Source organism: Amblyomma americanum, chromosome 5 (genome assembly GCF_052857255.1).
Source record: "Amblyomma americanum isolate KBUSLIRL-KWMA chromosome 5, ASM5285725v1, whole genome shotgun sequence".
Taxonomy (NCBI): Eukaryota; Metazoa; Arthropoda; class Arachnida; order Ixodida; family Ixodidae; genus Amblyomma; species Amblyomma americanum.
The window spans coordinates 198130113-198143450 of record NC_135501.1 but is presented as its reverse complement, the minus strand read 5'-3'; the positions used below and the strand labels follow the sequence as shown (position 1 = coordinate 198143450).

Here is a 13338-nt window from a genome sequence, read left to right as displayed (position 1 = left end):
AAACAGTCGTCATTAATTGGCTGTGCCAGCTACATCTTGCGAGGTATGGCAGTTTTGCTTACAAGTGCACACCAACATTCAAATCGGCACATATATAATAGACAGTTGGCCATGAAGTGCCACTACTGTAATACAGGCCCACATCTGACATATTCTAGCCGGTGAAAACCGAGACGTGTTTATAAGGCTGAAAGCGCAAGCAGCAAGTACAGCAAGGTCAAAAAGGGGCGGCGTGCCGCAGCCAAAACATCGTGCACAGGGTAAGAAATCCGCGCTTCGGTCCTTCGTCAGTGCAGAGGCAGAATACCCATTGTCAATTGCCGCTCCAAATCCTGCGCTGTCACCGACCCGTCGATGGCCTCCACGTTCGGATTGAACACAGAGTAGGCACTCAGCTCCCCGCGCACGCGCGGCCTCTTCCGGAAGTTCGTGAACATCACGTAGAACACGCTGGCCACAAAAAACACGGCGCCGAACTCGAGCACCACGAATAGCGTCATCAAGAGGCACCACAGGGTCAGCTTGGCCGCAAACGTCGCCACGTCGAGCTTGGTCCATCGCGTGCAAGACTGTTCGTCCACCACAGGTTCGTCCGTAATCATTATGCGAGACGACGCCATCGGCGTTTCGGTCACGGTACGCTTCTTTCGGAGCTTGGCCAAGCTGTCTCGCTGAAAAAGAAAATTTGATAAAAATTGGCAAAGCGAGATCACAAACGCATTTGTTGACATCGAACATATGGGTTTCGCTGCAAGACTGAAAGACTCCTCACCGTGTTTTCGATGACGCGATCGCTCGTGTTATCAGATTGAAGTGGTGACTTAGTAGAATCTGAGAGTTCAGGTCCTCTTTCGTTGGATCCCTTCTGTTCTTCTCTGAGCCGCGCTCGAAATTTAGCTAGTTCTTCTTCCATACTTTCCATTTTCGCGAATACTCATGCTGGCAGCTCGTTCGATCGCTCAGCTGTTGCTTCACAATGTTGCCTGCTCTTGTTCCGTTTGTTTCCCATTCTAGTTGTCTTCATATTTTACTCGCTCTCATCGCAACCCCAGCTTTTCGTACGCCTTTCGGCGAATCGGTACTTGACATTAAACGCATAACGTTTAATTTTCTTGCGAATAAAGGATACCATAATTTTGTTTTTATGTTGAGTCTTTGCCTCTCCAAAGGGCAAGCAGGACGACTCGATCTCGCAAGCCCCCAAATATGCCCTAGCGAAAACGCGCAGTAGCAGCAGTGATGTCGGTAAGTTCGATGGCGTAATACAGACGCGTTTGAAGCTCGCGAGGCGCGCTTCGGGCCTTCATCGGTTGGCCTCATCAGGAGAAACCGTCTACCAGGCAAGTTTTTGCGCTGCTATTTCGGTGGGGCGTCTAAATTCGCGATTGTGTGCAACCCCTGTTGCTTCCTGTCTACGGCTCTTCTAGGAGCTGACACCCGAAATCGCAGTACCGGCCGTCACAGACGGGCCATGTGAGTTGACACCCCGTTTTCTAACTTCCTTCAGGTGGAAACCTGCAGTAGATGCTGTTCAGAGGTGTCTTTGGAGTTTTCCTAACGTCCTGTTTTGCAACATTTACTATGGCGTGGAGGTCACACGGCAAAAACAACCTCGATTTGGTGCGCAACCTGAAGCGTAAGTACCGCACCTGCCTGCCCGCATGGGGCAGTGGTCTGGCTTCGTGCGCAACTTAAACGCCGTGCCCGACTTTAACTGTGTGCTTGCTCTCTGCAGAGAATGGTATCATCAGGAGCCAGCGTGTAGAGCAGGTAATGAGCAGTGTTGACAGAGGAAAGTACTGCCCCAACAACCCCTACATGGACTCTCCGCAAAGCATCGGATACGCTGTCACAATCAGCGCACCGCACATGGTAAGACCCCTTTAATCCAGCACAGCCATTGCATTTTAGGTTTAAACTATGGTTTAAGCTTTGGTTCGTGTACTGGGTGTTTTACAACTGTAATCTGCAGCCACAGTACCCTCCCAGAGTGTCGGCTCCTGAGGTTCGTTTATGTCAAATTTTGTAGACCGTTCCAGGGTGAAATTTCGGGACGTTTACACTTTAGTGACAATTTACTGGCGGTGAAGCGTGAACTAAGAAGGTGAGACAACGGCTTCCAGGCCTGTATGGATTGTCTTGAGAGTTCTAGTGCATGTTTGTCATTGTGCAAGGAGCACACATTCTGGCACATCAGCATAAACCATGACAATGTTCATAGCTTGTTTTCTTGTACAGTGTGCATTTTATTTTGTGTCCAAAGGCTTCATTAGACTATATCTTTTACTGATTCCCCATTACAGTGTGTTCAAAGGCTGGGTTGTTGTCCTTAAAACTATTCCATAATTAGATTTTTCAGCCTTTTCTGGTTGTTTCTTGAAATTAAAAGTGTCATTAAATGTAGTTGACCAGTTTTTCTGGGAGTCTGCTTCTGCTTTGTTAACGTCCTGGTTTTCTCTTAAATGAATAAAATTGCTGTTGAACAGAAGGGGTCAGTTTTAAAGCATATCTTTTATAACCACAGCAGTAGGCATGGAAGAAAACCGCATAGAAATGTGATGTCTAATTGATTTACAGTGGTATGTGACTGCGCCGTCCTTATGTCCTTTCCGAGTCTCTTGGATTAATGTGACACATTCTAGGATTGTGTGCTTGGCTTCCACTAGTCAAAGCTGGTGCCCATTCGATGCGCATGTGCAGAGTGTTAATTACGCTTTCAATGGAAACTAATGACACAGGTATCAATATTTTCATTCTGCATACACTGCTTCTCTGTTTGTACAGCATGCTCAAGCATTGGAGTCCCTTAAGGACCACCTCAAAGAAGGATCCAAGGCTCTTGATGTAGGCTCGGGGAGTGGCTACCTCACAGCTTGCATGGGACTTATGGCAAGTCCTTGTGCATATTTGTGCTTGTTTTGTATTTTTTGTCGCCTTTTGAATGTGTAATAACATACAGAAGGTTGCTGTAAAACTACTGTTCTGGAACACTATGTGCTTTAATATGTGGGGTCATACATTTTTGAAATCATTTGCTCATCATCTTAATGAGTGCTTTTACTTGAAGAGTATTTTTTGCCTGCCGTGCAGACTGTAAAACAGAATAACATAGCAACTTAGAATCAGGGATGAAAGCCAACTTTTTTTAGAAGTCCCCTTCCCTTTTCTCTATGCAGAGGGTAATGAACTACTTGTGAGTCTGGTTAACATTCCTGAATTCCCATTATCTGCTGTCACTCAAACACCCTTGTCAAAAGTTTGTAACCAGGGGACGGATAGAGTTTGTGATAGAGAGCCCAGAATATGTGCATTGATGTTAGACTTTAGAAAAGGGATGCAGGTGCTGTTAAAATGTACATTGCTCTGTTGGCATGTTTTTCTAGACCCAGATCCTATAAAAACATGGTGTTCTCATTTTGAGGCCTGTCGGCCAACCTCAGCAATGTGTTGTGGCTTGCGTTTGTGCAGGTTGGCGAGACTGGCTTGGCCGTGGGCATTGACCACATTCCCGAGCTGGTCAATGAGTCGATTGCCAACATAGAGACCGACCAACCTGATCTGATCAAGTCCAAACGGGTCAAGATGATCGGTGCGTAGATGATTGTTTGTTGTGGCCCGTGCCTCTTGCTCTTCTGAGGGGTACAGATGACACTATAATGTTAGATGCATTTTCTTGTTAAGAATTCTACGTAGACAGTGATCATTCATGGTGAATTCATGGTGAATTCATGGTGAATCAAGCAATAATTTATTCATAAGATGATTATTTTCAATTTGGCTTTGGTTTTCAAAGCTATGGGACAGAGTACTGTTGACTGCTGCATGATGCCGCTGAAAAGATGGGAAAACATTGCTAGGTATGCAAAATAGCTTAGTATAATGAAAATTCATTACAAAAATGCATGAATTCTAGCTGAAACAGGTGTGAAGATTTGCACATTGAGATGTTAATGTCCTTCAGGACTGTGTAACCGGCGCCAGTCACCACTAGTATCACGTTAAGGTGCCTGTTTGTTATGAAGCCCACGCATGTAGGAGTAGACGCTTCAGATGAGGTTTGTGCTATTTCAAGAAAATCGATATTGAATCCTTTTTTTTACTCATAGCAGTCTCTTTTTTATTTCAGGCAGAAAAATGAAAACTGAAACTTTAGTGTCAGTGCCATTTAACTTTGTATGTAAAAAATTGTAGACGATACTAGAGCCCCAAACATATTGGCCCGTTTGCACATTCCTTTCGATTCCTATCGCCCCTTTGTGGCGCCTTAGGTGTTCAGGCAGCTTTTGATGGTTCATTAAAAGTAAGCCCTCCACATTTAGCCTGTTTTGTTGTGCGGTTGGCAACCAGGGGACACTTGCTCATAACGGCAGTCGTGCAGTACAAAAGACCAAGGGGTAGCTCAAGAAGACACATGGCAACACAGTTCTTGTGTTGTTCCCTAGTTTTTCATGCAGCGCAGGTGTTGTTGTGAATGCACCAACTAGACCAAAGTAGATCTTAGATGACTCATTTGTGCAGCATTGAAGAAATGTAAGGTATCCTCGATTTGGCTGCACTTTCTGCACAAGTTCAAGAGGTGCAGCACTTTCACATCCCATTTGACAGCGCAGCTAGCGCCACGGCACTCGATTTGACTTCGTGCTGCACGAGTTCTTCTGCACTGCTGCACTAGTCTCCCGGCGAGTTCTTTTCTCGTGCAAGTAGTGCAAGGTGCTTGGTGCGCTTCATAGCAGACGGCTTCGCGGCCATGCTTGTTTTAGTGAGCGGCATTGAGACCATGGTTGAGACGGCCGCGTACCCATGATACACGTGGCATCTGCGTGGTGTCCATCACCAAACAGCTGAAATGGCAGTGCACGTGCATGTGTGTATGCGTACGTGCGTGTGCGTGTCTGTGTACGCGCGAAACGACTGGCTGGCATGGTGCTGCATATGGATCCTCATCTTTCTGTCCAGCTTCGCACTTTGCTTTACACCATTTCTCTTTTGTGTGCCATTATTATTATTGGACGCAGCACCATGGAGCATTTCCATAAGAGGAAGATGGTGAGATGTTTTATAATACGTGGGTAATCGCAACGTTTGTGATGACCCGCTGCGATATCAGTATCTCTGCTTACGTTAGCGACTGGGCTTGAGGTCGTCGTCAGCCCACACCTTCGCGTGCCAGTTTGTCTCTTAGTCACGTCGTCATCACCGTCCGCCGAAAGTGAACGCGATCGAGTTGAGTTCAAGCTATCGGGCAATTCGCTTGGCAGACAACCGCAGTCACTTTTCGATAGAACGGAACAGCCTGAATCACGCTTATGGACTGTAAAAGATTGCATTGAGCGGAAGTCTGAATAACCTCTCGAATTCAAAGTTTGTTGCCTCTTTAAATTAACTGTTGAATCAGTGACGGTCGACCGGCCTGGGCCACTTTTCACAACACAACGGAAAGGACTGTGTCAAATTCTTCACTACTTTTGGAATTAACAAATTTCATAGCCGTTCCACAAGATGTGCCACTTCGAGCAAATGCACAGCGTTCAATACAGCTAGCACAATCCCGCGCAAATGTTAAAACACGACAAACGCGACAAACACCAACACACGGCTGCAGCAGACGAACGTTTCTGCACTTTTGCACTCAATTTGGCCACTGTACAGAGAGCACAAGTGTCAGGCTACACTCGTGCCGCAAGAACTGGCGCTGCACTGGCACTGCACTTTTGTGAACTAGTGCAGAAAGTGCAGCCAAATCGAGGAGACCAGTAAAAGAATGGTAGTGCATTAACATTTGATTGACAGAGCACCATAGCCTTTAGAGATGTGGCTCCAGGCCTGCTCTCGTACCTTCCAGCATGCTAGCGTTGCTGAGCGGACGGAAGTCTCCAAAAGAGAGACAGGTCAGGGCCGACGCAATATATTTGAAAGCTTCTTTACCACGGCATTCATGTGAAAGCTTTATCTTACGTGTTTGTGTGTGTGTGTTTTGCTTGGAATGATTGCAATGTGATTGCTAATAACGAAGCACAGTGGCAGACTTGAGGTTGATAAGAACATAGCTGAAACGGACCCCCAACAATTCTTCACCGGGTGGAAACTGAGGTCCAGACAATAAGATTTACATATTAGAAGTTTTCGGCTGAGTGAAATTTGAGCAAAATAATTTGAAAAGCATATTCCTGCACACTTCTGTCCCTCTGTGGAAGTTCAAAAAAGGCACAAAAGCTCGTCATTTTTCACTGTAATGTGTTTTCACTCTGTTTAGAAATGTCACAGCCATGCTTTGCCGCCGCAACCTCAATTTACTTTGTAGGAGAAACTGTGTGCATTTAAGGGCGGATTTGTGGTCATTGTGAAGATTTAGCAGTCTCGTTGCAATGTTCTTGCTTCTCATCTGCAGTGGGAGATGGTCGTGAAGGATATCCTGAGGAGGCACCCTACGATGCTATCCATGTAGGGGCCGCAGCTCCGGACATGCCGAAAAAGGTCAGTGTTTTGGGTTGTACATTCTCAATATCTAGCCTGCGCTTATTTCTAACTGCTTTAAGAAAAGGTAAGGCACCTGAGATAGTTAAAGGTAATGTAAGTATTGAGTTTATGTTAGGCCAGGACTCAGAAAAAGCCAATGCACTGTGCTTCTTTCACGCGCATACTCGCAAGAACAATCCAAGAAGTATCAGGCAAGGTCATCTTGCTAGCTCCGCTGCGCCGCATTGGTATAACTCAAATGTTCAATACCACGGGCAAATAAGTCCTCATATTTTCCTTTTATCCGGCTTGATCCACTCGTTTTTTTAATAATAATATGCCCTATAGTCTCTTTCATGGTTTGTGTCGAGTGCATCTGTTTATTGTGGTGGGAAGTAAGTTCTTTGTCATTTATGTTACTGTGTGTGACAAGAAAAGTCACTAAAGACTTCCAAATCATCACTCTTTAAATGCACAACTCCCAAAATATGCAGGGTTTAATTAGCATGGTGGACTTGGAATAATTAAAATTCACTTCAAAGGCACCAAAAAGTCAACCGACTGCTGTTTAGGGACCACTGAATTAGAGCTTTGGGCTTGTCGGGGGCAGACGCAGAGAGATTGGTGATCAGCAACAGCGTGTCTGGCAGTTGTGAAAGTGCCTTACAGGGCCTTTCTTTTCTTCTTCCACCTCTCTTAACTAGCTCGCAACTGTGCAACATTAAGCATGCGTTAGCGCCACGTGCGGTGTTTAAGCTTGTCATACTGGTGCGGTGGCGCCACCTTGCAGCTGGTGGAGCAGCTGAAGCCTGGCGGGCGGCTCATCTGCCCCGTGGGACCAGCCGGTGCCAGCCAGACACTGGAGCAGGTGGATAAGCTGCAGGATGGCACTGTGAAGCGCACCTCCCTCATGGGCGTCGTCTACGTGCCACTCACGGACAAGGAGTCCCAGTGGCCTGGAAGGTGGCGTCAGTGATCCTCGCCTCTCTCTCTCTCTTTCTGTCCGCATGTGCACTCTCTCTCACTCGCTCTCTCGCTCTGTGTGTGTGCATGTGTGAAAGTACCTTTCGTTCCTGCCTCTAGTCACGGTGTGAATTCACCTCTTTCTACTTTCTCTTTCTTCTTCTCTTTCCTTGTTTCTTGCAGCAGGGTTACAAAGAAGACGAGTGCCGTATTCTGATAAGGTGCTACCTCTGTACCTATCATTGCACTTGTCTCTGCGGAAAGTGTGTTGTTACCTCTTGTGTCAGTCCTTTTGTTGCGCCTCTTTCCACTGCTCGCCACCCTTTGTGGCTCCCTTTGCATTAAGGTAATGAGTGTCAGCGAGGATTTGAAATAGAGGGCCATCACTGACTGGCTGTTTTTTGCACACTCGTTAGTGCATTACTGGTAAAGGCAGTGGAAGGGATGCAACATGGTAATGTACGATTGGCCAAAAATTGTGAGAATTGCAGCTGCCGCAATGACCCTGCCTTTTATCTTCGGCCATGCTAGTAGTGACTGGGGGAGAGGGTAGAGAGTTGAAAAAATGACAGCCAGTGACTTGATGGGTATTGGAATGCTGGGGCAGTAATAATGCTACGTGGTTCAGTGTTGCGAATTAAGAGTTGTTGCCTCTATTCGTCAATACCAGTTCGAGCGACTCTCAAGGCAGGAGGAGACATGTACTTTGCATATTTTCTTGATGGCACACTGTGCACGTGCACGTTTGTGCCTTGGGAAAAGCAAAGCAAGAGTACAAGGCTGCAGATAAAAATGACAGACTGCTGTACCTCACTTGGCTGTCTTGAGTAGTTACACCACGTTTTTAAAAGTGCAAAACCATCGGGCCTGAATGTCTACACACATTGTGGCATGAATCAGTCCTGCCAAGCAGTGGGCCAGGCGAGCGTGGTTTTGTGTTGGTGCAAAAAAAAAAAAAACAAGACTGCTCATACCTTTTGAGGCAAAGTGGCGGTGGGAGCTGTATTGTACTTTTTTGTTGCACCACATCTGGCTTGACAGTAGTTACTCAGAAGCTGTGCAGCGTATCATGGTCTAAAGAACTGAGACAATGTACCCTTAACGACATCGCACGAGTGCCATACCTATCGCAGTTGAAGCTGTAATTGCTCCATTGCAAAAGTTTGCCAGTGAAGAAAACGGGAGTGTCGCTGCTTACAAGGTTTGTGGTAGGCTCCATGATTTATTGTGCATTCCTTCTGCATTAAGTGAGAGGAATAAGAGCAGCAATTTCTCTTAGCCCCCTGCTCCCTTGAAGGGACACAATTGATTTCAGACATTGTGTGTGTTTGCCTTGAAGAACATGATTGCAGTGTCTCCAGGCCATATTTTCAGTGTTTCGTGCACATTTAGTTTCTTTTTTTTATTTTCCTCAAGGAAAGCACCTTCGGCAAGGCTCTTCATATTGTCTGCGTTCTCAGTGCGGCTTGCAAAATTGTCATTTGCCACAAGTTAAGCTGACATGCTTAAGCCAAAATAATCAAAGAAATATGCAATCATTACATCCAGATCGTTAGTTGTGCAGGAGCAGTAGAGTGGTCGCCTGTGATTTTTTTTTTTCTACATAAATGAAAGCTGTGGAGCCTGGCGTGAAAGCCCAGCAGTGTCGGGTACAGGTCACTGTACAACATACAGAAATAATGGAATTTAATAGGTGACCCTTTAACGAGTAATTAGCTTATATACTTAGGAACAGCAGGGCCAAAGTGGAAACGAACAACAAGCACACTCTCTTACTGTCCCAGGGGCAATGGCCACAAGTCACCCGGTTCGTTCGGGACGAAAACGCCTGCTTCGACCCCGAAGGATAAGATAAGCGCGTCTCCTTCTACTTGCCTGCACTTCACGCCGCGCTTCTCTGCAGCAATGGTCTTGTCTGCGGCTTTAATAAATCTGGCTCACTGAGACGCTTGGTCACAGCGTGTAGCTTTATTCAGCTCTTTACCTAGCTCGGTTGTAGGGCTTTGATTTGGTCAGTGTGTGAAACTTCATTGAGAGACCCGTAGATTTTTTTTTTTTACTTGTTCACTTGGCTACCTTCTGGATGTTGCATGTGTGCAGAATGCTCCTCCAAATGACTGTGATCTTCGTGTTACCATCATATCTGGCCATTTTACTAGTCTCACTCTCCTGAGGCCACTTCGTTTCTGAAGAAATTTTAATGATTTTTTACATTTATTGTATTTTTTATTCCCTGGGACAGCAGGGCTTGCTGCCGTACAGATCATTCAGAAAGACTGTCACATCTGTGGCATCCACTCTAGTACTGTGGAGATTTTGTGCTAACACACTGCTTATCACTAACTGTATCCAGGTCACAGCTCAAGAACTTGTAAGGTAATCTCTCGTAAGAGATAAGCTTTCAGTGAGGACATAGGGTGTACATATTTGTGGACACGAGGTTGCACGGCTGCACTAGAGAACGAGCTAGAGGATCCCACTAACTTTGTCTGCAACTAGCCTCAGGATCCTCCGTTCCACTCTCACTTAGTTCAGATATAGCATTGGATGCAAAGTACGACACTGTGTGGAGTGAGCATGTGGATGACACTGTAACAAGCTTTTGTGTAGAGGATGTCCTTAAAGTTCGCACTAACAAACTGTATTTGACACTATGGTTTGTTTGAAGATCAAGCTCTGTGGGCACTCTTAGTAGGCTAGGCCATCTGTTGTGTTGTTGTGCCTGTTTTGGCCCGCAGTTAATTCTCCCGGTGATTTGTGGTTACTGAAGTCGTGTATCATTTTGTAACGGCTCAGTAAGCTGCCAGGTGAGGCCTGATGCAGATCTTTGTTGAGTGTGCTGCTGTCGGCCAATAGGCTTTTCTGTCCGTTGTACGACTGACATTGGGAGCTGGCTTTGTCATGCATTGGTCTCCAGGGTTGTCTGCACCACGTTGTAAGAGCCGAGTCCCGGTGGCCTGCTTCTTGCAGGTAAATGGCCACGCTTGACCCCCGCGCCCAGCCGTGGGTCTTTTTTTTTTTTGCCGTGCATGCCTAGCACAGCAGGTCTAGACATATGAGTGGAATTATCGAGCATGTCTCAACCGATGGTGTTCTAGGCGGGAGCCTTTTGTGTGTACGTACACAGAGTTGAGCTGTTTGTTGCAATCTGGCGTTTTCCAGCATATAGACAGGTATGCTGCACATAATGTAGTGTTGTTTTTTTGCCAAGTAAGTAGTCGTATATAGTTGGATTTCAGAATGCCAAATGTAGTCGTGCATTTCCACTTTTGCAGCGAATTGTGGATATCCTAGAACAATTTTGTGAAAATTTGAAATTGTTGGCATGCTTTGCAGCATGTGCTCTTCTCACCCCCTTGTTATTTTTCTCTTCTTTTTTTTGCATATATGTTCGCCACTAGTACTTCCTTTCTGTGCATGAGAGTAGGCATATTCTGTTGGTCTTATCAAAATACGAGCAACTGAGCAGTCTATCTTAGTTAGATATTGTCATCAGTGTAATTTCCAGGAAGTGATGACAACAACTGAAAATGCTGTTTAAGGGGCGCAGAGCTGGGATAAACTGTGGTTCCAGTGTGTTGAAAAGTTAATGGCAGAAGACCGAAGAAAGATGTAAGGGCACAGTTCTTGTCTTTCTATTTTTGCATGCAAACTTTTCTTTCCAATTCTGTTGTGGCCTCCTGTGCAGCCAGGTTTTGACGCAGTGTTCCTTTCTTACTGAGTCGATCTAATTATCTTCAGCACTTCTTTTGTTGTTGACTTACATTCATGCTATTTTATTTGTGTGAGCTCTTCGGGCTTGGGATTCAGAAACTTTTTTATTTGATGGACATTGTCGAGATGAAAGTCATAAAATAAATTCAGATGATGCAAGGTGATTACTTTTGTTTGTGCTCAAGTCTAGTGTTAAAGCCACACTCGGTTTATTTAACATTTCATACAAACCAGGATGGTAGGAGTCAAGGCAGAACGGCTTCTAACACTGAAATAAAGAAAAAAAAATTGCCAGCTTTCTTTAGCAGTGTTTTTTAGTGCTCCATAAGCAGAGATTCTCTGTAAAAAAGTGTCACTGACATTTAAGCTTTTCTGACACTATAGTCATTCGTAAGTTTATAATTCTCAACCCTGTCTCGCTGTGAATCATGTTCGTGAGTGGCTTCAAACAAGTTGGAGTGTTGATAGGTTTCTTCCTCCCGCTTGTCTTTTGCAGTGGCCACGGTGATGAACTATAGGAGGCGGGTGGCTGAGAAGAAGTGCAAAGAGTCGTCGTCTCGCCAGGCTGAGTCAGCCGACGAGACCTAGTCCCATCTTGTCCTCCGAGCGGCAGCTCGAACATGCAAGCAAGTGGTGATCACACATTTTGCTCCAGGTTGCCGGTGACACCTGGCCTAGTTGAAACACATCCCTCGCCACCCTTTCTTTGTTTTTTTCTTGGCCCCACACGTGTGCCGACCGTTGACATCGTATTTATGAACTTGACGTTTCCTCGCCAGCTTGACGTTGCTTCACAGGAAGGACTAGACGGCAATCCTTGGAACTGTTGCGGTTAACGACGTTGTGGTGTTCGTGTGGCTGGGGGTGTTCGGAAGGGATGAAGAGAGTGGAACCTATGATGTGTTGTTTCCATACCTCAAAGGATGCAGCGACTCAAACAGGCCTTGTCAATGCTTTTCACCTGTAGCAAGCACTAGCTTTGATTTTTGTTTTCGTGTAAGCACATGCACTGGCCAGCTTACTTTTGGGGCAATATAAGGTGTGCTGTTTCAATAAACCTCTTGCTATGGGTTCCTTTTGACTGTATGTACCGTGTTGTTTCCAGTACGTCTGTATGACTGGAAATGTGTGTATACTTTGGATCGATGGGGAAAGCTTGGTGGATGCTTTACTTTTGTATGACTGGGGCTTGGCACTAAGTGGTTATGCAGCAAGGATGCTTCTAAGTAAGTGTGGAATCTGAGTTTCTATTCTTATAGTTCTCTGTAATGCAGAGGGCATTGTTTGTCCCCTTTGTGCTGTAGCTTACATGCATTGCTCCATTTCTGTCTACGAACAAACCAGACAAAAAAAAAATATTCTCTCTAAAACAGTGAAAAAGCTCCTTTATTCAGGAAAGCTGTCACTGCAACGTACAGTTGCCTTTTGTGTCATCGTGCACCTTTTGCCGAAATTTTCATAGGAAGCCTGCGGCATTGGTGGTGAGTCAATTTGTTGCATGCTAACCCATGGAAATTTAAATATTAGAAATGCTGAGATCTGAAGTTAAGTGATGGGCTAAATGAATCTTGATACTTGTTTGCATTTGTTTAAACTTAATGTGGTGTCTTTATGATGTTATCTTGCTTTTGAAGCTTTCCTCAAAGTAACTTGTTTTCACCTCACTTTGTGAGTGAATGTCTGGGATCCAGAGCTGTGCACTGAACAGCCTGAAATGAAGTGAAAGTTCTTTGCTGATACGTCAAATAAACTGTCGGTGTTACCCGCACTACATCTTCAGTCATTCCTCTCTGCATGAATGTAAAAATGCCCCAAATATGATGGGTTGTCACTAAGTGCTGGGAACTTTTGGGAATGAACTGCTCTAGCATGCATTAGTTTGAACTGCTGTAGTAGCTAGGTGGTTGTTGCAGTGCAGAGCTGAACGCAGGTTTTTGGGTAAAGACCTCGTTCATGGGAACCACATTTCCATCGTGCGAGAACGCAGAAAAATCTGAACTAAGGTTTCAGACCACTGCAATTCTGAAACCCCTGGCGTTCATCAAGCAGTGAAGAAAAAATTATTCGTGTATATATATTTATTCTACGCGAGATGTTTACCACATAATACCTGATGTATTTATTTTATTTATGTACCTTTCCGTCACTTTTTTTATTTGTCTGGTTTTATATGAGTGGGCACTGTTATATTCAGTAGCAAATTGC

At 45.2% G+C, this 13338-nt stretch overlaps 2 protein-coding genes across 12 annotated transcripts; one reads left to right on the top strand and one right to left on the bottom strand.

The window, feature by feature from the left end:
* Nucleotides 1-150: 150 nt before the first annotated feature.
* Nucleotides 151-1008, bottom strand: Saysd1 (SAYSVFN motif domain containing 1). The gene is made up of 2 exons (XM_077666356.1): nucleotides 773-1008; nucleotides 151-671 (listed from the first exon to the last, which is right to left on the bottom strand). The coding sequence occupies exons 1-2, from the start codon at nucleotides 920-922 to the stop codon at nucleotides 288-290; spliced, it is 534 nt and encodes a 177-aa protein (XP_077522482.1). The 5' UTR covers nucleotides 923-1008; the 3' UTR covers nucleotides 151-287.
* Pcmt (Protein-L-isoaspartate (D-aspartate) O-methyltransferase) lies at nucleotides 436-13174 on the top strand. 11 transcript variants are annotated; one of them, XR_013315038.1, is made up of 10 exons: nucleotides 1158-1340; nucleotides 1508-1636; nucleotides 1736-1872; nucleotides 2785-2889; nucleotides 3469-3589; nucleotides 6389-6474; nucleotides 7247-7419; nucleotides 7606-7640; nucleotides 9204-10389; nucleotides 11630-12901. XR_013315038.1 is itself a non-coding variant. In XM_077666353.1 (9 exons), the coding sequence occupies exons 2-8, from the start codon at nucleotides 1525-1527 to the stop codon at nucleotides 10356-10358; spliced, it is 756 nt and encodes a 251-aa protein (XP_077522479.1). In that variant the 5' UTR covers nucleotides 1158-1340; nucleotides 1508-1524; the 3' UTR covers nucleotides 10359-10389; nucleotides 11630-13174. The 11 variants fall into 11 exon arrangements, 5 of the variants coding, with proteins under 5 accessions (XP_077522481.1, XP_077522479.1, XP_077522477.1 ...); XR_013315037.1 differs by having other exon boundaries at nucleotides 7603-7640; XR_013315034.1 differs by lacking the exons at nucleotides 1158-1340; nucleotides 7606-7640 and adding an exon at nucleotides 451-586.
* The last annotated feature ends 164 nt before the right edge of the window (nucleotides 13175-13338 follow it).

Bases quoted from the DNA above. Each gene is read 5' to 3' on its own strand.
- Pcmt (XM_077666350.1), top strand. From the start codon at position 1,525: ATGCTGTTCAGAGGTGTCTTTGGAGTTTTCCTAACGTCCTGTTTTGCA. The intron at 1,637-1,735 runs GTAAGTACCGCA...TGCTCTCTGCAG, and splicing joins TTTGGTGCGCAACCTGAAGC to AGAATGGTATCATCAGGAGC. The intron at 1,873-2,784 runs GTAAGACCCCTT...CTGTTTGTACAG, and splicing joins CAATCAGCGCACCGCACATG to CATGCTCAAGCATTGGAGTC.
- Saysd1 (XM_077666356.1), bottom strand. From the start codon at position 922: ATGGAAAGTATGGAAGAAGAACTAGCTAAATTTCGAGCGCGGCTCAGA. The intron at 672-772 runs GTGAGGAGTCTT...TTTCTTTTTCAG, and splicing joins ATCGCGTCATCGAAAACACG to CGAGACAGCTTGGCCAAGCT.